The sequence below is a fragment of the Canis lupus genome, chromosome 23 (assembly GCF_048164855.1).
Source record: "Canis lupus baileyi chromosome 23, mCanLup2.hap1, whole genome shotgun sequence".
NCBI lineage: Eukaryota > Metazoa > Chordata > Mammalia > Carnivora > Canidae > Canis > Canis lupus.
Window position 1 is genome coordinate 470,068 of NC_132860.1, and position 24,339 is coordinate 494,406.

The 24,339-nt window shown below is 49.2% G+C and overlaps 1 protein-coding gene and 1 long non-coding RNA gene across 3 annotated transcripts; one reads left to right on the forward strand and one right to left on the reverse strand.

The window, feature by feature from the left end:
• Nucleotides 1-625: 625 nt before the first annotated feature.
• LOC140614625 (uncharacterized) lies at nucleotides 626-24,287 on the reverse strand. Of its 2 annotated transcripts, none has more exons than XR_012015417.1 (4): nucleotides 23,290-24,287; nucleotides 23,041-23,188; nucleotides 3,181-3,303; nucleotides 626-906 (listed from the first exon to the last, which is right to left on the reverse strand). It is a non-coding gene; the product is annotated as an uncharacterized lncRNA (long non-coding RNA). The 2 variants fall into 2 exon arrangements; XR_012015416.1 differs by having other exon boundaries at nucleotides 626-1,196.
• Nucleotides 849-17,228, forward strand: CBLIF (cobalamin binding intrinsic factor). Its single transcript, XM_072793712.1, has 9 exons — nucleotides 849-1,470; nucleotides 2,705-2,881; nucleotides 3,565-3,678; nucleotides 4,097-4,237; nucleotides 6,863-7,044; nucleotides 11,097-11,274; nucleotides 12,644-12,845; nucleotides 14,987-15,105; nucleotides 17,007-17,228. The coding sequence occupies exons 1-9, from the start codon at nucleotides 1,392-1,394 to the stop codon at nucleotides 17,066-17,068; spliced, it is 1,254 nt and encodes a 417-aa protein (XP_072649813.1). The 5' UTR covers nucleotides 849-1,391; the 3' UTR covers nucleotides 17,069-17,228.
• Nucleotides 24,288-24,339: the final 52 nt, after the last annotated feature.

Here is a 24,339-nt window from a genome sequence, read left to right on the forward strand (position 1 = left end):
TGGTCTCTGTATACAGTGGGATATTCCTCAGCCATTGGAAATGACAAACACCCACCATTTGCTTTGAGGTGGAGGGACCTGGAGGGGATGATACTGAGTGAAGTAAGTCAGTTGGAGAAGGACAAACATTATATGTTCTCACTCATTTGGGGAATATAAAAAATAGTGACAGGGAATAAAGGGGAAAGGAGAGAAAATGAGTGGGAAATATCAGAAAGGGAGACAGAACATGAAGACTCCTGACTCTGGGAAAGGAACTAGGGGTGGTGGAAGGGGAGGAGGGCGGGGGGTGGGGGTGACTGGGTGACGGGCACTGAGGGGGGCCCTTGACGGGATGAGCACTGGGGGTTATTCTGTATGTTGGCAAGTTGAACACCAATAAAAAATAAATTTAAATTTAAAAAAAAGGACTTGGAATTCTATTAAGGTGGGAGCCACTGAAAAACATCCCCCTAAAAGAATCCAGTGGTTTACAAAAAATATTACCCCGTCCCTTCATCACCTCATGACATTATTTCCAGCTGCACGTCATAAGGAGGCACACTTTGCTGCAATAGAGCTGCATTTCTGAAATCTATAAACACTTAAAAATAAAAATAATTTTTATTATTAAAAAAAATAATAATAATAATAATTTTTATTTTATTTTTTATTTTTTCAACACTTAATATTTAATAGAGTTCATTGATCCCACATTTTCTAATTATTTACTTTAAAAGATAATGCCTGAGAGCCCTGGGTGTTTGAAACGGCTTTGTCCCCAGATAAGGAGAGAGAAATCAAATAAAATAATCTCTGGGCGGGGTGGCTCCGGTCGGTTTAGCGTCGGACTCGATGGCGGCTCGGGTCTTGCTCTCAGGGTGGGGAGTTCCAGCCCTGCACTGGGCTCCCTGCTGGGCTTGGAGCCTAGTTTAAAAAAAAATTTACAATTTCTGGGAACCTCGGGTCCATTGCTTGCCTGAAGTCAAACCACCTTAAAGACCCGGGTCACAGTAAGTGAATTCATTGCCTAGAGGCCAACTTCACCTGGCGGATCCTCACCGGAGAGCGTGAGGTAGAGCGTAAGCTTCGGTGAAGTGGCTGCTCATAGAGACCAGGAGGTTATCTGTCACCGCGGCCCTCCCCGCATGCTCACCCCAAGTGAGACACCCCAGAGACTGTGCCACTAGAAGTCACCTTCACACACCTTGGAGGATCTATAGGAGGGAATCCAGATAAGCACATGGAAATTAGAGACGGAGAGAGAGGTCGGCGTAAGGGGCTGGGAGTGGCTGGAAGGGAAAGAGGGCAGACTGTTCTGCAAAAAGCGTATATAAGAGAGGAGAGGAAACACCCCACTTTCAAGCACAGGGATCAGCGCACGGGACCCTTGGACAGGACGAGAGAGGCAGATGGCCTGGTTCAGCCTCCACCTGCTGCACCTCCTGTGGGCGGCGGCGGGGACCAGCACCTGGGCCCGAAGCTCCTGCTGTGAGTACGGCGTTGCCTCCAGAGAGGTCACAGGAGCAGCTCCCGGGGGTCTGTTGCGGGGAAAGTGATGGGGAACAGCCATCCCTGTAGGGGTTCCAACGGCGTGAGTCGGGGTGAGCGTGTGCTTCATCCTTCCTGGCCAAACGGCAGGAGATTTTGGAGGCGGGTCTGCGTGTTTTCCCTTAAGAGGGATCGAAATACTGGTGCAGGATGATGGCTGGTGGCACCGAGACGCTCAGAGCTGCCCCGACCACGGGCCGCTGCGAGGGGGGATGGTGGTATCCACCGAGGACAGGTCAGACCCCGTTTTCTGTGTTTTTCAGGTAAGACGGAGGGGGGTGCCTGGCTGGCTCAGTTGGAAGAACATGCAACTCTTGATCTCAGGATTACGAGTTCCAGCCCCATGTAGGGTGTAGAGATTAATTAAAAATAAAATCTTTAAAAAAGAAAAAAAGGTGTGGGAAGGCACCTGGGGGGCTCAGTCCGCTGAGTGTCTGACTCTTGATTTTGGCTCAGGTCACGATCTCACGGTCGTGGGATCAAGCCCCATGTCGGGCTCTGTGTTCAGCAGGGACTCTGCTTGTCCCTCTCCTGCTCGTGCATGCACATGCATGCTCTCTCTCATAAATAAATAAATAAATAAATAAATAAATAAATAAATAAATAAATAAATAAAATCCTAAAAAAGCAAAAAAAGAAATAACTTTATATGTTTTAAGATTAATTTATCTTCTAAGATATGGGGGCGGGGGGCGGGGGACAGAGGGAGAGAGAAAACCCCAAGTAGACTCCGTGCTGAGCACAGAGCTGGACTCAGGGCTCCATCCCAGGGCCCCGAGATCAAGACCTGAGCCGAAACCAAGAGTCAGAGGCTTCACGGGTGACAGCAACCAGGCGCCCCAAAAAGAAATAACTTAAAAAAAAAAGAGTGAGAAAAAAATGCAAAGAAATCAGTGATTTCTAGGAATGTGCTAGGAGGAATATGTCCGTGAGCCACAGGGCTTGAATTTACTAAGTGAGAAATCATCCGTTGAAGATGAGGGTCATTTGCGAAGATGTGGAGTCTAATTGGCCTCAAAAGACCATCCCCACGTTTCCTGCACGTGTCCCTGATAGTCTCCCCGGCAGAGGGTGCCCCTGGGAACACCGTCCTCCGGCAGAGAGAAGCCCGAGAAGCGCGCTTCTGCGATGAGGGAGAGGACCCGGGTTTAGCTCGCGGCTTTTCTCTTCCCAGCCGTTCCCCAGGCGGCGCAGCACCTGGTGGATGGCTTGCAGGTGCTCCTGGAGGACTCCGTGAGCAGCGCGGCGCCCCCGAACCCCAGCGTCCTGATCGCCATGAACCTGGCCGGGGCCCTCAGCGCGGAGGCCCGCGAGCTGCTGGCCGACAGGCTCGGGGCCGGCGACTCGGCGGGTGAGAAGCCAGGGCCCCCCAGTGCGCCCCCCCAGGCCCCCGCGAGCGGAGCCGAAGCACCCAAACCCCCTCCCTGTGCACCTGAAGGGAAGCGCGGGAGCCAGAGCACCTGCAGAGCCGGGCCGCGCAGGAGGCCGTGGGCCAGGTGCCCGGTGAACAGGTGCGCGGCCCCCTCGCTTCCTCCCCTAACCGGGTGACTCTAACAAGGACACAGCCGTAATAATAACAAAGATAATAATAATAAAACCTCTATTCTGCGTGCCTCCCAGGATCCAGTTAGGTAGTAAAGTGAAAATTACTTTCAGGAATGAACCTGCACAGGCGTCCCTGCTGCTCTTCCAAGTAGACACCAGGGATCCCCGGAGAAGCTGTCGGGTCACACGGTGCTCAGCAGCGGTCGAGCGTTTTCCCATACTCCTTTCCTTAAGAAAAACAAAATAATGATAATAAAAAAACCATCTAGGGGCATCTGGCCGGCTCAGTGGGGGCACCATGGGGTTCTTGATCTCCGGGTTGTGAGTTCAAGTCCCATGTTGGGTGGAGCAATGACTTACAAATATTTTTTTTAAAAAATTATCTAATCACATTATTAAAAAAATCAGAATGATCTGGACAAGAAGCAGAGAGCTCTGCCCTGGCGCCCGGCGCAGCGTCCTCGTGACCGTTTCATCTCCCCTCCGCAGGGCTGAGCGTCGGCCAGCTGGCCCTCACCATCATGGCCCTCAACTCCTCCTGCCGAGACCCTGGGAATAAAGTGTCGGTTCTATATGGACAGATGGAAGCCTGGCCACCCTCGAGTAAGACCTCATCGGAGGAGAGGGGAGACTGAGGCAGAGGCCTTCCTGAGCACGTTAAGCCTAGAAAGAAACAGCAGGGCGACCGGAGAGTCACCTGCACGCGGGACCCTCAGATAATCCCACGTGGGGTTACTCACTTTGATTCCAAATGAACCAGAGAAAACCACACCCCAGGGACATAGACTTACAGCCCCCACCCGAGGACCCCCACCACGGCCTCCCCTGGCGCCGCTGGGGGACATTCTTATTCTGGGGAACTTGACGTTACTTTTGCCAACATGGAGCCTTTCTTTTTTTTCTTTTTTTTTGATGGGTTTTTCTAGAAATTTCTATTTAAAGGTTTGACCTTTACCTTTCTCATGAAGGTCCTCACGATGGTGAATGTTCACCTTACAGAGACCCTCTGTCCCCTTCCCAGGCCCCAGTGCTCCGGCTTGGACCTTCTACGGGCCCAGCCTGGCGGTGCTCGCCCTGTGCCAGGAGCACCCGGGGAGGGCCCTGCCCGTGGCAGCCCGCCTGGCCAAGATCCTGGCAGCCGGCCTCTCCCCCTTCAACACGGGTGAGTTGGCGGCCACCTGCAGGCGGCCCTGAGCTGGGAACCCAAGGGCCGGAGGGGGCTGCGGGGGGAGCGGGGAGGCTCCCGTGGAGGAGGAGCCAAGGGCCTGGAAACATCTGCGGGTGGGAGGCCTTCGGCAAATACTGTCGGAGACGTGATTAGGGAATAAGTGAAAGGGACACAGAGGAACCGATGGAATGACAGGTCTGACGACGACGGAGCCTCCACTGGGGGCGCTGAGGCTCCCAAGTCAGCAGTTACTCCCGGGCAAATTCGTAAAGAATTGAATCCATGTCTAGGCTCAGCCCCTCCCTGAGTGCTCTCTCTTCTCTCTTTATTTTTATTTATTTTTAAAGATTTTATTTATTTATTCATGAGAGACACAGGGAGAGAGAGAGGCAGAGACACAGGCCGAGGCAGAAGCAGGCTCCATGCAGGGAGCCCTACGTGGGACTCGATCCCGGGTCCCCAGGATCAGCCCTGGGCTGAAGGCGGCGCTAAACCTCTGAGCCACCTGGGCTGCCCTCTCTTCTCTTTTTATTTTTTTTATTTTTTATTTTTTTATTTTTTTTAAAGATTTTTTATTTATTTATTCATGATAGTCACAGAGAGAGAGAGAGGCAGAGACACAGGCAGAGGGAGAAGCAGGCTCCATGCACCGGGAGCCCGACGTGGGATTCGATCCCGGGTCTCCAGGATCGCGCCCTGGGCCAAAGGCAGGCGCCAAACCGCTGCGCCACCCAGGGATCCCCCTCTCTTCTCTTTTTAAAGATTTGTTTATTTATTCAAGAGAGACAGAGAGACAGAGGCAGAGACACAGAGACAGAGAGACAGGCAGAGAGACAGAGGCAGAGAGAGGCAGAGAGACAGAGACAGAGACACAGAGGCAGAGAGACAGAGGCAGAGACACAGAGACAGAGGCAGAGAGACAGAGGCAGAGACACAGAGACAGAGGCAGAGAGACAGAGAGACAGAGAAAGAGAGACAGAGACACAGAGACAGAGACACAGAGGCAGAGACACAGAGGCAGAGAGACAGAGACACAGAGACAGAGGCAGAGAGACAGAGGCAGAGACAGAGGCAGAGAGACAGAGGCAGAGAGAGCACGCGTGCGCAGGGAGAGGGAATCTCGGCTGACTTCACGCTGGGTGTGCAGCCCACTCAGGGCTCCGTCTCAGCCCCGAGGTCATGACCCGGGTCGAAGCCAAGAGTCAGCCGCCCAACCGCCTGAGCCACCCGGCGCCCCGAACCTTCCCCTTTATCACTACTACCGCTCTTATTCTCTATTCTTCTCGGGTTCCTCCTTAGAAAGCCCGACAGTCTCTCTAGTAAACAGACCCTCCGGGCCCCAACGGCGCGATGCTCCCCCTCCAAGGAGACGCCAGACCATGGTGTTTCCTCATCCTACGGTGCTGGGCTGCTGTGAGCGGAGCCCCTCCGGGGCCCACGGCGCGCTCTGCGCACCCGGTGCAGACAAGGCTGCCTGCTCTGAAGGACGCCCTCTCGGAGGACGCTATCCCGGGCCCCCCTCCTGGCCGCCTTTTCCCCTCTCTCGCTCTCTGTATCTCGGGTCATCCCCCCGCTACCACGCAGCCTCAGCAACCGCTGTCATCTCAGGAAACTGTCCTTCCAGGCTTTCTCAGACCAGGAGGCAAGGACTCCTGCAGGCTCCCTCGGGGTCAGGAGCTCACGGGCCTTGGTTTCCGTCGGGGACCTCACGCATTCCTAGGCTGTCAGTTCAGGAGACCTGGCTCCTTGGCCGGCGACGGTCGCAACACCACTGTCATCCTTGATGGGGTTGCACAAACTTCGGGAGGAGGTTACCGTAAGGAGGGGAAGCTCAGCGAAAGGAGCCATCTGGCAAGTCTTCCATTTCTTCTGTCTTGTCCAGAGCTTGCTCGTTCAGTCCCCATACACTTTCCCGTGCAAATAATGAAAACGGCCCCGTGCTGGGTGCTGGGGGAGGGGGGTGCAAAGTTCCCCCCACCCAGGAGCTCACGGAGCACAGTAACAACAAAACAGAGCAGCAAGTGCTGAGATTGCAAAACAGGTCCAAGCAACACCTGCTAAAGTTGAGAAACGAGGGGCTCCTGGGTGGCTCAGTCCGTTAAGCGTCCGACTCTTGATCTCAGCTTGGGTCTTGGTCTCGGGGTCATGAGTTCAAGCCCAGCATGGAGCCGAGTTAAAAAAATTAAAAAGTTGAAAAAAAGAGACTGCACCGTGGCGCTGGGCAGACCAGCGAAGGCGTCACCACTGAGAGGTAGTGACGGCTGGGCTTTCAAGAACCGGCGACACTTTGAAAAGACAAACACTGGGACGAAAGCAATGAGATCGAATACAGTGCCGGTCGACATTAATTAAAAGGATGGGCCGTGGAGCCATCTAGACCTGGGTTCAGGCCCTGGCACGGCTACTTACCAGCTGGCTGGCCGTGGGCCATCACTTGGCTTCCCTGAGCCTCCATTTCCTCATCCCTTCAGCGGAGGTAATAGTAGGTCCCACTTAAGGTTCTCCTGAAGAGTAAAGGAGGTAGCGTAGCCGGAAGGCTGTGAGCACACGGTAAATGTTAGTGGTTCATGTCGTGCGGTTGCCCCTGTCTTACCCACCCACCCCGCCCCTGCTTCACAGACACAGGAGCCATGGTGACTTTGGCTCTGACTTGTATGTACAACAAGATCCCGGAAGGTTCAGAGGAAGGTTACAGAACTCTGTTCAGTCAGGTACTAAAGGATGTCGTGGAGAACATCAGCATGAGGATCAAAGACAACGGCATCATCGGAGACGTCTACAGCACCGGCCTCGCCATGCAGGTAAACGCGTCGCCCCTGCTCTTGGTTGGGTCCCCACCCGCGCCGTGAGACTGGATCGTAGGCTCAGGAGCCCACGCTTCTCCTAATGTCTCCAGGAAAGACCAGCTAGTGTGACTTGAGATAGATTCCTTGTATTTGTCTCGGTTTCTCGACTGGTAAAAAGCAGGTGTTCATTCCTCCCTACTCCTAGGTAAAGTATGAAAATAAAACTACATGAATTCTTTTCTCTTTCTCGGAAAAAAATAAATAAATCCTAGAAACATATTGTTTTTTATTTTTGGTCATGATAATGATCAAAATTTTTTTGATAATGATCAGTTTGTTCATAATAATTATAAATTGATGAAAATTTGATGTATAAAAAATAAGGATATTAAAATATATCTTTTACTAGAGATTTTAAAAAAGGGATATTGAAATTTTGATCATGATAATGATCGAAATTTTTTTGATAATGATCAGTTTGTCCATAATAATTATAAATTGATGAAAATTTGATGTATAAATAATAAGGAAATTAAAAGATATTAATCTGATGTATAAAAAATAAGGATACTAAAACTGATAATGATCAGTTTGTTCATAATAATTATAAATTGATGAAAATTTGATGTATCAAAAATAAGGATATTAAAAACTATCTTTTAATAAAGACATTAAAAAGGATATTAAAATTTTGATCATGATAATGATCGAAATTTTTTTGATAATGATCAGTTTGTTCATAATTATAAATTGATGAAAATTTGATGTATAAAAAATAAGGAAATTAAAAGATATTAATCTGATGTATAAAAAATAAGGATATTAAAACTGATAATGATCAGTTTGTTCATAATAATTATAAATTGATGAAAATTTGATGTATCAAAAATAAGGATATTAAAAATAAGGATATTAAAATTTGATGTATAAAAAAGGATATTATATTTATGCCTCAAAAAATGGAATTTTCTGGTTCCATCTTGCCAGCCCTTTATCTTGATCAAGAAAATGTGGGCTTGTATTCAGGCTGATTAGTGAAAATAACCTAAAGCTGACTTGTCAAGCTCATGTACAATCTCTATCTCATTTCAACCTCACGCAGTGCTCTAAATGGCAGAGCCAGGTGTGTCTGTACCCACATCCTATACTCAATGTGTTCCTTGTACAGATTCTCAGACTCGGATTCCGTAAGAGGCTGCTTGTTATATCTCCCAATCCCCACCCCATTGATTGGGGTTGATTAGGGCAGCACCTTTCAATAAAGATAGGCTAATGATAGTGGGGAGAGACGACCAACTAGAATCAGGAATTAAAGGGTCATCTGTGGCCAAATCCTCTAGTCCAAACTGAGAAGTTTATGCTCCAAAGTCTCAAAATGCCTAATGCAATTAATAGAAAAGCTACATCATGACCCTCTTAACTCAGAAAGCCCAGGAAACAGAGAACCATGGAATTATGATGCCAGCTCTAAATCCAGTATAACTCTGGGCAAGTGGTAGAAAGAAATCTTGTTGGGGGAAGGAGCAGACATTGGCCCTGATGCTCCACACGGTAGAAATTAGCAAAGGACAAAAACAGACTAGAAATCAATTTATGTTAAACATAAAAGTAAATTAAAAAAAAAAAAATTCCAAAGTAGGAAGCAGCTAATGGGAACAAAGCTGCCTCTGTGTCACGTCATGGTGAATGGAGTCTTGCCGTGGGGCAATGGACTGTCACCGTCGCTGATTCACCCAAGAGCAACCCCGGGGCCCAGGTCTAGGGAGCCCTGTGGAGTATCAGAGGCAGTCAGGAAGGGATAGGAGATGGGCTTTATCTCTGACTCGCTTAAACCTGCTTCCCCTTAGTGCCAGACAGAGAAATGTTTGCTTTTGTTTGGTTTGTGAAATCCGTTTGGGATTTTATCAGCCACCGGGTACATTCTGATAAGCTGTACCTAAGAAATAAAGCTTTACTTATGCAAAGGCAAGATCTCATCCTTATGCAGATATCACAGGTCACGTGGCTCACTAATCAGTTAGGACACGTAACCTCTCCCCACCGGAGTCACGGCACACGGCTAGAGTAGACCCACGCAGCCTGACGTCTGAAATCACCAGATACCTAACGTGTAACTTGTTTCTAATTTTTTTTTAATTTTTATAAATTTTTTATTGGTGTTCAATTTGCCAACATATATAACAATACCCAGTGCTCATCCCCTCAACTTGTTTCTAATTTAAAACATCCTGCTGTCGAGAAGTAAAGGGCTCTGGAGACGTCACCACTTGAGTTTGAATCCCAGATCTGCCACCCTGTGGGCAAATATTGAATTTCTCTGAATTTCACTTTCCCCCATAAAAGCATGGTTGCAAAGTTTTTTTTGTTTTTGTTTTTGTTTTGTTTCTGTTTTTGTTTTTATCACAAGCACAAATGTGATGCTCAGTAGCTCTCATGGTCTCTCCCAGCTGAAGAGTGGTGATATGAAGCTTGCTCTTCAGCCTTCATTCACTCATCCTCCTCCAAGAGGTCAGTGCCCTTCAAGTGCTCTGGCCGCGCACTCATGAGGCACTTCCCCTGTCCCAGAATTTCTTCTCTTCCTTCCGTCAATATTCCAGAGCTTTCGATGTTCCTAGGAAAGGAATCTGATAAACAGCTTCATGCAAAGTTATTAGTGCAATGTGTTATTCTTCTCTAGAGTGTTGGCCTTGGTGATGCTTCATTACCAAGGGGATACATCTTGTTGGGGATCCAAGAGGTGACTATGGCAAGTGAACAAGATCTGGCTCCGGAGGAGTACCTACCTGAAGTCCCTTAAATCAAACTGCCCTATAAAGCGACCTCTGGCAAGGGCCAGGGTCCACGGTTGCCAAAGCCAACAGTCATAGGCTTGCTTGTCAAGACTGCCTGGTTGTTGGTCACCTGCCTCTGGCTCACGGAGCCATTTCTGACTCTACTCTCACTTCTCTCGTTTCCTATTCCAAGCTTCAGGCGAGTCAGTCACCAGCCACCTCAAACCATTGACATACACTGAGGGTCGTGGTCAGCACAACCCCAAAGGGAGGGAGGTGGTGACGAGATTGCATGTACCACACGTTACAAGATGCTCTTGCTTATCGTCCCACATCTGGACCTCAGATGAACCCCCAAAGGCAAGCGGGAATGCTGATTTCTATCTTACCCTTGCGACACAAAACTCAGCAAAGTAGAACGAATTACTTGGTGCATTAATCAAGAATCATTTTGCAAATCACAGAAACCCAGATAATCTTTGCTTGAGATTAAAAAAAAAATGGGGATTCACTATTTCACATCAACTAGAGGGTCCAGGGCTAGATTAAGTTTCAGGATGAACCTGATAAAGGACTCGAATTATGTGTTTCAAGCACTACTCTTTTTTCGTTGCCCAGCCCTGGTTTTCCTCACTGTCTCCTACCGCAGGGCTCCTTCAGAGTGACTGAGGAAGATGGCCATTATGGCCCAGTGCTTACTTACATGGTCCCCAGCAGGAGAGAAAGAAATCCTTCCCTCCCTGAATGGCCGTATATCAGGGAAGGGCGCTGGCTAGTCGTGTGCCCACCAAAAGGATGGCACTCTATGATTAGCCCAGCCCCGGCCATGAGTCCACCCTGTGGCCAGACTGACGCTCCTGACGTGATCACAAAGTATGGAAGGAGTCCACCCAAGGGTGTACCGGACAACCCGAAGCAGGAGAGCTCTCCTAGGCTCAGATGGCCAGGCCGTCCCAGACCCACACAGGCCCCGGAGCGTGTGAGCCGTGCTGGCTCTTACCTTCGCTCTACCTGCACGTGCCATAAATACAGCAGCCCTGATAGCGATCCAACAGGTATCTGTGCGGCAATCAGACTTGGGGAACACCATCGCGGATAGTTGTGTGACTGCTGTGTGACAGGCCCTGAGCTAGGAGGAGGGGATGCAGCAGTGAGCACGACAGACATCCCAAACCCTGGGCAGCTCAGGTTTGGACCCTGGGTGGTCCCCGAGACCGGTGATCAAGTACGTCTCTTGGAAAGCTTCTAAAGGCCAACTCTTAGCGGTGCCTAATCTCTCTGTCTCTCCGGTCCCAGGCTCTCTCTGTGACACCTGAGCCACCTAACAAGGAGTGGGACTGCAAGAAGACCATGGACACGATACTTAAGGAGATTGAGCAGGGGAAGTTCCACAATCCCATGTCCATTGCCCAAATCCTTCCTTCCCTGAAAGGCAAGACATACCTGGATGTGCCCTATGTGTCCTGCAGCCCTGGTAAGGACTCTTCATCTCTGCCTTTCCTTACGTCCTAAGTGGCAACTTATGCCAGTGATAATATATGCATCGACTTTAAGTGGTATGTGGGCTCGTTACGTAGGCAGAGCCACAGCCGATATCCAATCCCCGGGCGGCGCGTGCTCACACACCCACCCTCAGAATTCAGCCGCACTCAGCACATCACTCAGTACGTATTAAGTGAGCACCTACGATAGGTAGAGCATCATGTGAGGTGCTGGTGAAGAGGGAGTGTCCGTGGTCCTAACAATCAGATGATACATAACTTTATTCATTTACCTGGCCGATGCACCAAACATTATTCTGTGCTTATATCTGCTCTTTACAAGGTCGAGAGACAAATAGGTAGCAAACAAAACAAAACAAAACAAAACCAACAACATTTGGAAGAATGGAATAAGTATTAAATATAAATGGAAGCCACACAAAGCAAAGAAAGCCGGGTCTGAGAGACCAGAGAAGAACAGGGCTGGCATTTAAGCCTAGACTTGGCGATCTGGATATAAAGCCTCGGTGCTCCTGGCACACCGAAGGAATGGGGTGGAAACCTGGCACAGTAGCTTTTTATTTTAAATATCTCTATTTTATCCAATTAAAAGTAGAATACAGGGACACGTAACTTTGCAGAAACGCGTACAAAGAAAGTGGGAGTCCTGCATATGCATATCCTTGCTCCAGAGGTCACGAGTCTTTGGTAAAGACACCTCACACCCTTCTTCCTAGTATAAAGTACGGTTCACCTTAGGGTCCGTGGTCTTCTCAAGGCGAGCAGAGGGCTGGGCTCCTCGTCTATCTCAGCCCACGATCTACAGAGGCCGCGATCAAGCACCCCGATCCCAACCACATCAGACACGGCCACGTCCACCTGCCTCCTCGGGCTGCCGCCCGGTGATTTCCCAACCTTGACGAGGTGGCCCTGGAGTCTCTCCTAGGATCCTACACCATAGAGGCCCCCAGTGTTCTGCTAAATGGTCTAAAATCTACTACCTTTTGCTTCCAGGTTCACAGTGTTGCTGAAAAAGCCCCCAACTCAACAGAACTCAATCATGCAAAATACACAACGTGTGGTTAACAGTCCTCCCTTCTGGTTATAAATTCTTTTGACGAAAACTAATGTTCACTATAAGACTAGCTGTCGGCTCTTCAGCTACGAACGGTTCTGTAGAACGGAAGTGGGAGCTTCAGAGACCACACCAGTGCCTCAGAACAACCCAGAAAGGACACAAAATCATTGCCATTTCTTGAATTTTTAAAAAAAAATTTTTTAGGATGAGTTGCCAATAACAGAGGTTTTGCACCCATAATTCAAGCCCCATGATCTTTAATCTGGCCTCTCGGCTGTCCACAGGTCATCAAGTGCAACCCACTCTCCCCAGTCAACCCAGCCCCATTCCCACCTCGGCATCCAACATCACCGTCGCGTACACCATAAATAACCAGCTGAAGGGGGTGGAGCTGGTCTTCAATGAAACCATCGATGTTAGCGTGAAGGATGGATCCGTGCTCCTCGTTGTCCTAGAGGAAGCACAACGCAGAAATCCCATGTTCAAGTGAGTGCTGCAAGCCGCGTTCACCATTCCCCCGGGACCCCACGTGAATTCTCATCCTCTTCCCCCTTCCTTCATTTTCTTACTTCTTTTCCCCACTTCTGGTGACTTAGATCTTCATGTCATGGTCCCTTGAGAGGCCTGCAGTCTAGTAACTGGCAAGGCCGTCAGGAAAAATACAATCACACAAGTCAACCTAGGATGGAGTCTTACAAACAGGGATTCCAAGGGGGGGCCACTGTGGATTAGGGCAGTCCAGGAAGGCTCGCAGCCCTGGAAAGCTCTCGAAGAAGAAGTCCCGCGGGACGATAGTGGAAGATGACGCTCTAGGAAGAGGGATTGGCTGGAATGAAGCATTCAGGACAGGAATAAGCAAGGACTCCGGGGCCCGTGAGTGGCCCGTGTGACGAGGGAAGAGACTACGGACTGCATCAAGCGGGGCACGTCTGGAAGGACAGGCTGGGTGCTATCGGAAAAGCCTGAAAAACCAGGCCAAGGAATCTGCCCTCCTCACTATAGAAACGTGTTACAAGTTTTTAAGCAAGAAAAGTCGTGTTGTAAAACGCTCATTGGTTCAAGGGTGGGAGACAAGGAGGAGAGCTGGGGCTTCCCTGTGGTGACAAATCTGTGGGGTGATGGAGACTCCATCTGTGGTAAATGGACTCACGCCCAGGAAGACGCCACAGGCTCTAGGAGCACTGGATTCGGGGCCCACTTTACAGATAGCACCACATAGGCCCCCGAGGCTAAGGGACGTTCCTAAGACCACAAGGCTTGAAACTGGTAAGAGCTGAGATCTGAACCCAGACTTGACCGCGAAGCTCATGTTCCTTCCACTGCCCTGTCGGAAAAGGGTAGAAAACAGAAATAACTCCCAGGAGATAAAAATCAACCCTTCGGATGTGTTTCTAGTTTGCAAAAAAGGAGGAAGCAGTAGAGAAATATGGAGACGACGGAGGTCACAGGAGGAGCGGAAGGCAGCTGCCAGGTCCTGGAAGGAGGAGGAGGGCCTTCGCCTTGCAAAGGAAAGACGGCAGGAGCCAAACCTGCAGGGAGATGCCAGGAGAGAGACCGGCCCAGCCCAAGGACGGGGCTACTGGGGGCGCGTGGAATCCATCCCACAGGCCTAGGTTCAGGACGTCGTGTCCACCGTCCACGGCCCCTATAACGCAGGTCAGGGTAAGAGCTGCATTGCAAGAATCCTTTTTTTTTTTTTTTGAATTTCAAGAATCCTTTTTTTTTTTTTGCATTTCAAGAATCCTTTTTTTTTTGCATTTCAAGAATACTTTTTTTTTGCATTTCAAGAATCCTTTTTTTTTTGCATTTCAAGAATCCTTTTTTTTCATTTCAATAATACTTTTTTTTGCATTTCAAGAATCCTTTTTTTTGCATTTCAAGAATACTTAGTTTTCAAATACCCTCTGGCCATTACCTTACTTCTCTGAGCTGAGCTCTAATTGTGCCTCGTTTTTCTTTTCCTGACTGTGAATGTCATAAATTCATACAGCAGACGCTGGAGGGGTGATGCATAAAGAACAAAACAAAGCACCTCTGAAACTCATAATACGCTACATGTTAATTAATTGAATTTAAATGAGTTTTTTTTTTTAAAAAAGAACAAAACAAAGCATCTACAGCACATCCACAATGTAATCACTGCTGACATCTCTTTATAGTTTCGTAGGTGTCTTTTCTGTGCATATTATAGACGTGATCCCTCACACGGACGGGATGGTTGCTTCGCGTAAAATTTGTGTCCCACATTTTCACGTAACAATTATTGCACATGTATTTTTAATGTCACTTAAAATTAATGAAAAGTACAATTTTGTAACTTGCAAAAAAAAAAACTTCAATCTCGGATATTCATTCCGTCGTCACTCATGTAAGTATTCACTCATTGTTGGGCATTTATGTTTTAAAAAATTTGCATATTGATAGGTTTTTTTTAAACTCCATTTTAATTTCATTTAATTTCAAGTGAAGTAATTTGATATTCATTAATCATTTGCAATTTCTCCTTTGAGCATGGTGTTATTCGTTCTCTAAAACATTTAGAATATCGCCGTCCCTTCACCTTAACCCCTATTGCCTGACCTAATTGAGATTAATCACACATGATTTTATTCTTGCAAATCTTGCAGATTTGTAACCACGATGACATCCTGGGGCCTTGTCGTGTCCTCTATCAACAATATTGCTGAAAGTGTCCATGACAGGACATACTGGCAATTCCTGAGTGGCAAAACACCTTTGAATGAAGGTGAGTAAAGGAAAGGGATCTGGGACTTTCTTCCAAAGTCTGAAGGCTACTTTCCTTCATTTCCATATTTAATTAATTCATTCATTTAATCAGCAAATAATTGTGCGGTTGTAGGTATATATATATGATACGTGTGTATACAGTGACAACACGTGTGTACGCTCGCATATATATCATCATGATATATACAGAGATTCGGTTGAACGATAGATCTTGGGCAGATAGATAGATAAGAGATAGGACAGGTGGCTGGCTCTCTAAAATAGCTTTTTCAAAAATCAGGAATCCTAAAAAAAAAAAAAATCAGGAATCCTGACTCCACTCTGAGCCGATGGGGACACATGCAGCGACCAAGAAGCGTGGATTGACCTACTTAGAGCAATAAGAGCTGAAAAAGGAAAAAGCAGATAATGTCAGAGACAAAAAATAAAAAAGGTAGAAAAAGCAGTATGTGATCCAAGAAGATGGGCCCGTTGGGATCCAACCAAAGCGCAGGGCCGTCGTGCCAGTGGCCCCGAGCGCCAGGGGCGGGAGCAGGGCTCCTGTGGGGTGGTGCGGTCCTACTTCACCCGTCAGCTCCGTAGGTATTGGTGACTCTGTCTTTACGGGGAAAGAAACCAAGTCTTGGAGTGTCAGGGGGGCTCGTGCAAGCGCTGCATCTAGCGTGGGACGGAGCGAGCCGCGATCGCACGCCGTCGGCCCAACTGCAGCACGCGTGGGCTTCGCTCGGCCTTCACTCTTCTTCCTGCTCTGCCGTGGCTGTAAAATCTCCCAAGAGGAGGAAGTCGATGCGTGTCCGGGTGCGGAAAGGGGCAGGGATAGAATTCAGACCTCGGCAAGACCTGAACATACTTTGACATTTTGCACAAACACGAAAATCTCCGGGTTAAAGAGGCCTGCATGTGGCTTTGTCCAAGGATGGTGTCACCTAGCCTAGGGCGTAGCTGTCCCCGTGCAGGGAGACGTAAAGCCAGGGGAGGTGGCAGCAGAACTGAGGCTGTGGCTCCGCAGAGGCACGTCGTTACCCGAGACGACCACGGAGACGTGTCTTCTCATCCGTCGGGCATTTCGGAGCCCATTTCGGACACCGGGCCGGGCGGGGCTCGTGGAGCGGCAGCGCGGCCTAAAATAAGTCTTGAGGGACAGAGGCTTGGTTAGAAGCCCCGGCTCTCGCTTGCTGGCTGCTTCCGGCGAGGGCTGAGTCTTCTCGGAACCGGTTTCTAGAGCTGTAAACGGAGACAGGAGTGGCCATTCCTTGGGTTGGTAAGAAAAATTTAGAAATAACATGTTTAAAATGAGTAAGTGCAGTGTCTTCAAAACCTGCTGAATGTTAGTAGGTTCTCAGGAGCTGCCTTGGGACCCGAGATCGGGATTGTTCTCCCGTCGGCCAACTGTCGCTCTTCTCCAGGAGAGGATGGTCAACAGAAAGGCCTCGGAGATCCCAGGAGATCGGGCCTGGGGTCACGCCTTCCGATGCCTGGCGACCCGAGAGCGAGTGGCCGGGGCTGCCACCAGCTGGCTTTCCTGCCCTGGAACACGAGGTTCTCCACCCACTGCCCTTCCTCGATTCAGGCAATGCTTTTGCGCCCGAGCTCCAACCTCAGCGTCCTAAGGTTGGCTCAGGTCAGTGGCCGGGGCGCACACTCACCTGCGGCCACGTGCGCGCTGGGCATCCACCAGTCATCACCCCTAAGCCTGAAAGGTTTCTTCCAAGGAGATGGTCCTGGGGAACTTCGGGGGAGACGCCTCGCCGCCCAAGGGCTCGTGCAAGGCCGCGCTCCCCGTGGCAGCTCCCAGGCTGCAAACCCGGCCCGGCCGCGGACTTGACGCCTCCAGCAAGGGGCTGAGCCCGGGCCTGGGAGCCACCCTGCTCACCCCTGCTCCTCTCTGCTTGTTTCCAGGAGTTGCCGACTACACCCCCCGCGACCATGAGCACATCACGGCCAACTTCACGCAGTACTGAGGCCGAGGTGGGTCCCGTGCTCTCAGACGTCCCCAAAGGATGGTGGAGCCTTGGTTCACTTTATGCCAAATCTATGCCAAAAAGTGGGTTATCTACGATGCGACCATATTCCTAATAAAAACATGGAAATCACTGTGTAGAATAAACGATTCAAACTGCCTGCCCTGGAGCCTCTACATCCGTAACCCGTGAAAAAGTCCGGCTTCTCAAGGCAATGACTGCCGGTCATCACTGAAGCCTGGAGAGGGCCCAGCTGGTATTTTTGGGGTTCATTCTGATCTTCTTGATTAATTAACAAACACATTCCTTTACTTCTACAAATGAAAGATTTTAAAGACTCCAATTTTCTTTCCTGAACAAAGTACTGCTTCTCAGATCGGTAAAATGGCCAACATTATTGCAAATGAGACTCCCAGATGGTTTAGAACTAGGTGAACGGTGTTATGACTCTCCCCTTCCATTTCTAATATTTATTCTGGGTAGAATTAAGTTTTTGAGATGCATATTTTATATAATTTATATATATATTTATAACTTGGTAATATAGAATTTAATATATACATTATATATTAAATATAAATACATATCTAAAATCCCACTCCACGTATATTTTTTTACATATTAAATGGAAATTTGTATCTATAACCACACTATGTATGTATATTTGAAAGAAAAGTTAAGCTTCCAAAGATAATCATTACTCTCATCTCTGCTGCTAGGAATCAACACTGGTACCAACATTTTAGCGAAGAATATGGAAATTGTATCAAAAGACCTAAAATATACTAACGTCAACCGCCAAATCCCAATTCTGTAAGTTAGACAAAGAGACAAAGGAGAGAATCATAATAGGGCACAGATATACAAGAATTAAAATGTGCGCCGAGGCGGTTGGAGAGCAAACCTTAGAGATGCAGCCTCAGTACCTTCCTAATACTGACCCCAAGGCAGACAGTCACCTGCCCCGTCACAGGTCTCCCCTCCCAGCCACTGGGGTAAGAGCCTGCCCTCTGGCAACAGGGGCTCCGGGGAGAAGGAGGCATGAACCACCAGCCCCAGCCCCCATCCCAAACATACCTACTAGGTACATCATCACCCCAGAAAAAGGCCAGCACTGGTACCGCGGTGGAAGGCACCTTCCAGAAGGGGAAGTGATTTCTCCTACATGCCATAATATTCATAATATGGAAAACACGGAACAGTCTACTTGTCCAACCATAGGGCAATGGGCAGGTAAACAGTGGTGGATCCATGTGAGGGGACACTGAAAAGTCACTGAAGTTCTTAAATTCCACATATGAGTGAGATCATACTCTTTAAATTCCACGTAAGAGTAAAATCATCAAAGAGCTCATTCTGTTACGGCTGAGCAATGCTCCACTGCACGTCTCCACCACGTCGTCATCTTTATCCACTCGTCCATGGACGGACGCCCGGGCTGCTTCCATAATGTGGCCATTGTGAGTGATGCTGCCACACACGTAGGGGTGCACGTATCTCTTTGAATTAATGGTCTTTTTTTCTTTGGGTAAATAACCAATAAAGGAATCACTGGCTCATATGTGGAACAAAACAGGGCATCCCGGGGGCTCAGTGGTTTAGTGCCACCTTTGGCCCAGGGTGTGACCCCGGGGTCTCGGGATCGAGTCCCACGTCGTGGTCCCTGCATGGAGCCTGCTTCTCCCTCTGCCTGTGTCTCTGCCTCTCTCTCTATGTCTCTCATCAATAAATATATAAAATCTTAAAAAAAAAATGTCAGCAAGATCCGTGTTGAAGATAAACACCTGCTGACACGAAGTCACCCATGGTGCGCTGTGTGCCCTCCACGCCCGAGCATCAGGGTGGGTCACCGGGTGGTGGGGTTGCTGGTGACTGATTTCGTCTGCTTGCTTCTCTGTTGTCTACCTTTTCTCCATTTGAGACATAAGTGGGCAACCGGAAGATGGGGGGAAAATACTTTTAACAAAGCTGGTCTTTTTTATGTAACAATAAATTGGGCAACAAAAAAAGGAAGGGGTGTCGGTGTGAGAGAGAGAATACTGCCCCCCAATTTTTGCCATTAGTTATGTGGGTTCCTTTGCATGCGTCGGGGAGGGGGGGGCCGGCAGGCCAACAGGCCAACAAGGGACCTGTGACCTGTGGCAATTGCAGTGCAGGATGCAGCCTGGGTGCTCCTCCCCATGAGGCCGGAGCCCAGGCGCCTCCATTAGGGTTTCTGCGACCTCCGCGGCCTCAGCTCCCTGCAGGGAAGCGGTCAGGTGGCGTAGCTGTCTGCAGGGGGAGGAGGGAAGCCGGCTTCCCATCCCGCTGTGCTTGCCTTTATCTGGATACATGAATGACCTCTAGCAAGTTCAGGACCGGAGATCACTCCCTGAGACGTGGAACTAAGGGGGCCTCCTCCAGGCTCTTCCCGCCCCCGACCCCGACCCCGAGATCCCGTCATTCTTCAAAATGACAAAGAATCCTGCTGGGAAGCGCCAATGGCTCTGAGATTTCTAAGAACGACGACAAGAAGGAAGGAGGAGGAGGAGGGGAATAATTCTGGCCAAGAAAATAAAATCTGAAAGGGAGAGAGAATAGAGCAAAGCAGTTCCAGCTTTCATCCTGAGGACCAAACCCGCAAAACAGCCATGATGTTTTTACAGAAAGTACAGTGAATTTGACCAAACATAAAAATATGGAATAGAGTGACAATAATTAAAAGGGTGTAGCACTGGTTTCGGATCAAGGAGACCATAGGAATGGGATAAAATGTCAAAAAATATTATGGGGAAATTAGTATATTATAAAATCACATTCTTTTAAAAGATTTTGTTTATTGAGAGAGACAGAGAAAGTAACTGGCTGATTTACTGCATGAAAATTAGGGATGGTCCTACCTCAAAAAAATTAAAGGACATAATGAAAACAATAAAAAAAATCCATATATAAACGAAGTCAATGTACTTAATATTATAACGAGTATTTTGAATTGACAAACACACGGTACAATAGGAACACAAAGCACACAGGCAAGCAAATGACACACACAGGAAAACCGACAGAAATATAAGAGCAAAGAGAGGAGAAAAAGCTCAACAGCACTAAGTCATTGAAAACTTGCCAGCTGCCTTACTGTGGAGCGGGCCTCAGCGCACCCCGGCGGAAACCCACCCAAGAGCCGCCTCGCCTTGACCGCAGGGTTGGGAGTTCCAGCCCCACGTTGGGGGTAGAGCTTATTTAAAAAGAAAATCTTAAGGAAAAACAACAACAACAACAACAACAACTTGAATTTACCCTGCTCCTGCTTACCCAGACTCCAAAACCAACTTTGTCATTTTCTCATTTCTCTGATTTAAAAAGAAAAAAATAAAAATTCTAAAAAAAAATAAATAAATAAAAAAAATTCTGATTTCAGTACCCGAAGCGCCCGATACTGTGTTAAGAGTCGCCACCGTGGATCCACCTGCAGGTGAAGGTGCTGGTCTCCGGGCTCCGGCCTGCTGGGGCCGCGGTGCCTCAGTGGAAGCCAAGGGCGAAGGGCGGCAGAGGGGCTGCACGGCCCCACTTGGTGCTTCCAGCAGCTCCTGGCTCTTCCCTGGCCTCCCCGGCCCCTGCCTCTGACCCCTGCCAGGGCTGACCCGCATGGCACCTGGTAGGGGCTGAAGTATGTCCTCCTCTGCCCCAACCAAAAATACGTCCTGGGGCCCCAAGTCTTCCCTCAGGCCCTGGACACCCCCATCTCTGCGGCTCCTCCAGCTCCTGGCTCCCGCTTCTCGGTGGGGCCCTGGTGAGCAGGATGTAAGAGGACCCTAAATCCACACCCTGCATGGGGTCCTCAGCCAGTTCCTACCGCCTCCTTTATGAATCCTGCCCGGGGGGCACCTGAGTGGCCCAGTCAGTTAAGCTCCGACTCTTGGTTTCGGCTCAGGGTCCTGAGATCGAGTCCACGCTCACCTCGCAGAGCCTGCTTGAGGCTCTTCCCCCCTGCTTCGCCCCCTGCTCGTGCTCTCTCTCTAAAATAAATAAAATCAAAAATCAATCAATCAATCATCAATCCATCCTGCCCAGAAGGCCCAACGGCTCACTCGGGAATGTGGGGGTCACCACAAAGCTGAGTCAGGTACAATCTTGTTTTAACAGCCTGTTATGCACATGACATTGGGTGTCCTTTGTCCGTGTTCACGCCGGCAGAGCTCTGAGAGAAAGGTGTGACGACTACGGGGTATTTGCCCCCAGGATGCACGTGTGGGATTGATGCGAAGGGGCACCTGCGCCCCGGTGTCCACAGCAGCCACACGGTGGGAGGCGCCTCGGTGCCCCCGACAGACGATGGATGAAGAGGAGGTGTCTATGGATACAGCGGGCATCACTCAGCCGCCAGGAAGGACGGCACCCGCCGCGGGCTTCCCCGAGGACGGCCCTGGAGGGCGTGATGCTGAGGGGAGGAAGCCCGTCAGACAAAGACCATTATCATACGGTCTCACTCACGTGTGCAATTTAAGAACAAAACAGAGGAGCACAGGCGAAGGGAGGGGAAAATAAAACAGGATGAAATCAGAGATGGAGACAAACCAGCTGAGGGTCGCTGCATGGGAGGGCCGCCGGGTCACTGGGTGATGGGCATGAAGGAGGCGGCCCTGGGTGTTCTATGCGACTGACGACTCCCTAAACTCTACCTCTGAAACCAAGAATACGCCATATGTTCATTAATCGAATTTAAGTAAAATAAATAAATAAATAAATTTCAAAAAATAAAAAAGGTGTGCAAGAGAGCTCAGCACGTATGTGCATCAACAGGCACTCTGATGTTGCTGGTGGGTCAATCCCTTTGGAAACGTCCTTTATCTCTACACCCCCCCCCCCCCCATACATGTGAGCAGTCATCCTCCAAGGCTATGGCCCACTGACCCGGAGGGTCTCACGACGGAGGCTTTATTAGACGGTAGGAAGTGACACCTCAAGGTCCTGAAAACCTCAGACTTCCGCTACCCCCACCCCCTCCAAGAATATACTCAGTCACTCCTCACAACCTCAGCGCAGCTTTCTGCCCACGGGTCCTGTCTCTGAGCTTTAATAAAAACCACTTTTTTGCACCAGAAACGTCTCTGGAAATCTCTCCCGCCCATTCACTCCAGGACCCCAAAACACAGCAGTGCAGCTGCTCTCTCAGGAAGGCCCTACACCATATGGAAGCGAGGTGACGAAGAAGACGTACCACTAGCCCTTTGACGAGGTTCCATGGACTTCCTGAGATGAGGAGCTTCCACGGTGATTTATCACATCACGATATTGTGATTAGACTCTGATAAGCCCAAGCCCAACCTTTTTGTTAGAATGAGACCGTGCGCACGCCTGCGCATACACACAGACAACATGCGTGCGGGTGCCGTGTATGTCAACCACTGGCCCTGGAGTTAGGCTTCAGGCTTCCGTTATCTCTTGATTTTAGAATAAGGAAGATTAAACATGGAGATTGTGATTTTTTATACAGATGGGAAAATCACAAATCCCAGCGAATAGAGACCCGGATGATCCAAAAATAATGCCTTGTAGCTATACATTGTAGCATCTTAAAATTTCACAGCGCTCACCGAGGACTGGTAATCCCCTTGCTTAGGCTTTAGGATCACCCACAGGGCTTAGTTCACAAGAGGAATTCCTGGACCCCACCTGCACTGTCTGGCTCAGTAAGGAGGGACCAGATATTCACATTTACACCAAGGTCTCAGAAACATCTGATGCAGGTGGTCTGAAGCCAATTTTGGGGAGGTTTTAGCAAACCCATGCCAGTAAAAGTAGGAACATCAAGGTTTTTTATCTCTACTTTGCATCATACTTGCCGGGTAGCAAATCATTTCATCCCAGAACATCCGTTTCCTACAGATACATACCATGGAACCACCAGAGAGAAGCATAAAGAAAGGGCTGTGAGACCTGGAAGGAGGGAAAATCGTGTTTAGGGACGAGGGGAGCCCTTACGTGCCTCCTACCGTTTTCACGATGCTCTACTCTTACTTCTCTTCTGGTGTTTCGGCAGTAGCTGGCCTGTGCTCATCACGTCGTGTCTACGTAAACATGAATTCCTACAGAAAGGCGTCGCTGGCTTTTCCTCTCTGTACCCTATTGTACCGGGCACAACTGTTGCAAAGAAAAATAGGCGTCATTTGTCATGGTAACTGTTTAAATGTAAAACTTTGAGTTTACTTTTTAGTTCTTTTAAAATAAACAAAAGGGGGCACCTGGGTGGCTCGGTGGTTGAGTGCCTGCCTTTGGCTCAGGGCGTGACCCCGGGGTCCCGGGTTCGAGTCCTGCATCAGGGTCCCTGCGTGGAGCCTGCTTCTCCCTCTGCCTGGGTCTCTGCCTCTCTCTCTCTCTCTCTCTCTCTCTGTCTCTCTCGTGAATAAATAAATGCAATCTTTTTAAAAAATAAGTTAAATAAGTAAAAATAAAAAAAGTAGAAATTGAGGGGAGGGCATCAAAAGACTTCGAGACCTGTCAAAGACAGGTTGTACTGACACTTTATTTTTCCACCCAAAACAAAATTACACAATATTCACCCTGAGATGTTCTAATGCCTGAGCACGTTGTCATCTACCACCTTGGGAGGGAGGGAGCAGGGAAGGGCTGCCTAGAATCCGGCTCTGGCTCGGGATTGGGGGCGTTGACCCTCAGAGGCCTGCTCTAGAAGCTCAGAGGCCTGGCTGCCGTCAAGCCCATTCACTCTGGAGACAGCTTCGGGGTGCAGGGGTGTGCAGGTGGCCTGGGGCCGGAGAAAGCTCTCCAGGAGCCCGGCAAGCCTCACGGGCTTTATTTCTCGCCATTTATGAAATTAATCCTTGACCACACGGAGATTTAGTCTAATTTAAATACAACACACAGCTGTCTCAATGCGTCAATCCGATTTGTGTCCTATAGGCTTGGGGAAAGATTCTCTGTCCTTCCAAATATTAAAAAGCCTGTCATATTAAGACATGATTGGCCCAGCCTCCTTCAGAATACTCATTATTTTACGTTAATCATCAAGTTTTGGTAACTGTCCAGGCCCTGGGGTCCCTGGAGCAGCAAGGCCTCCAGGCGGGATGGTGCTGTTCCCTCCAGGTGACAGACCTCCACCTCTGGGGGGGGCTGGGGGGGACACAACACCTAACAGGTCAGCAGCACCAGCTCCCAGCTCAGGCCAGGGTGCAACCCGGGGAGCGCCCAAGGTCAGGGCCCCGGGCTGGGGAAGCTGCAGCAGAGGCCGCAGCCCCGCCCCCCGGCAAGGCCCCGCCCCCCGGGAGCACAGCAGA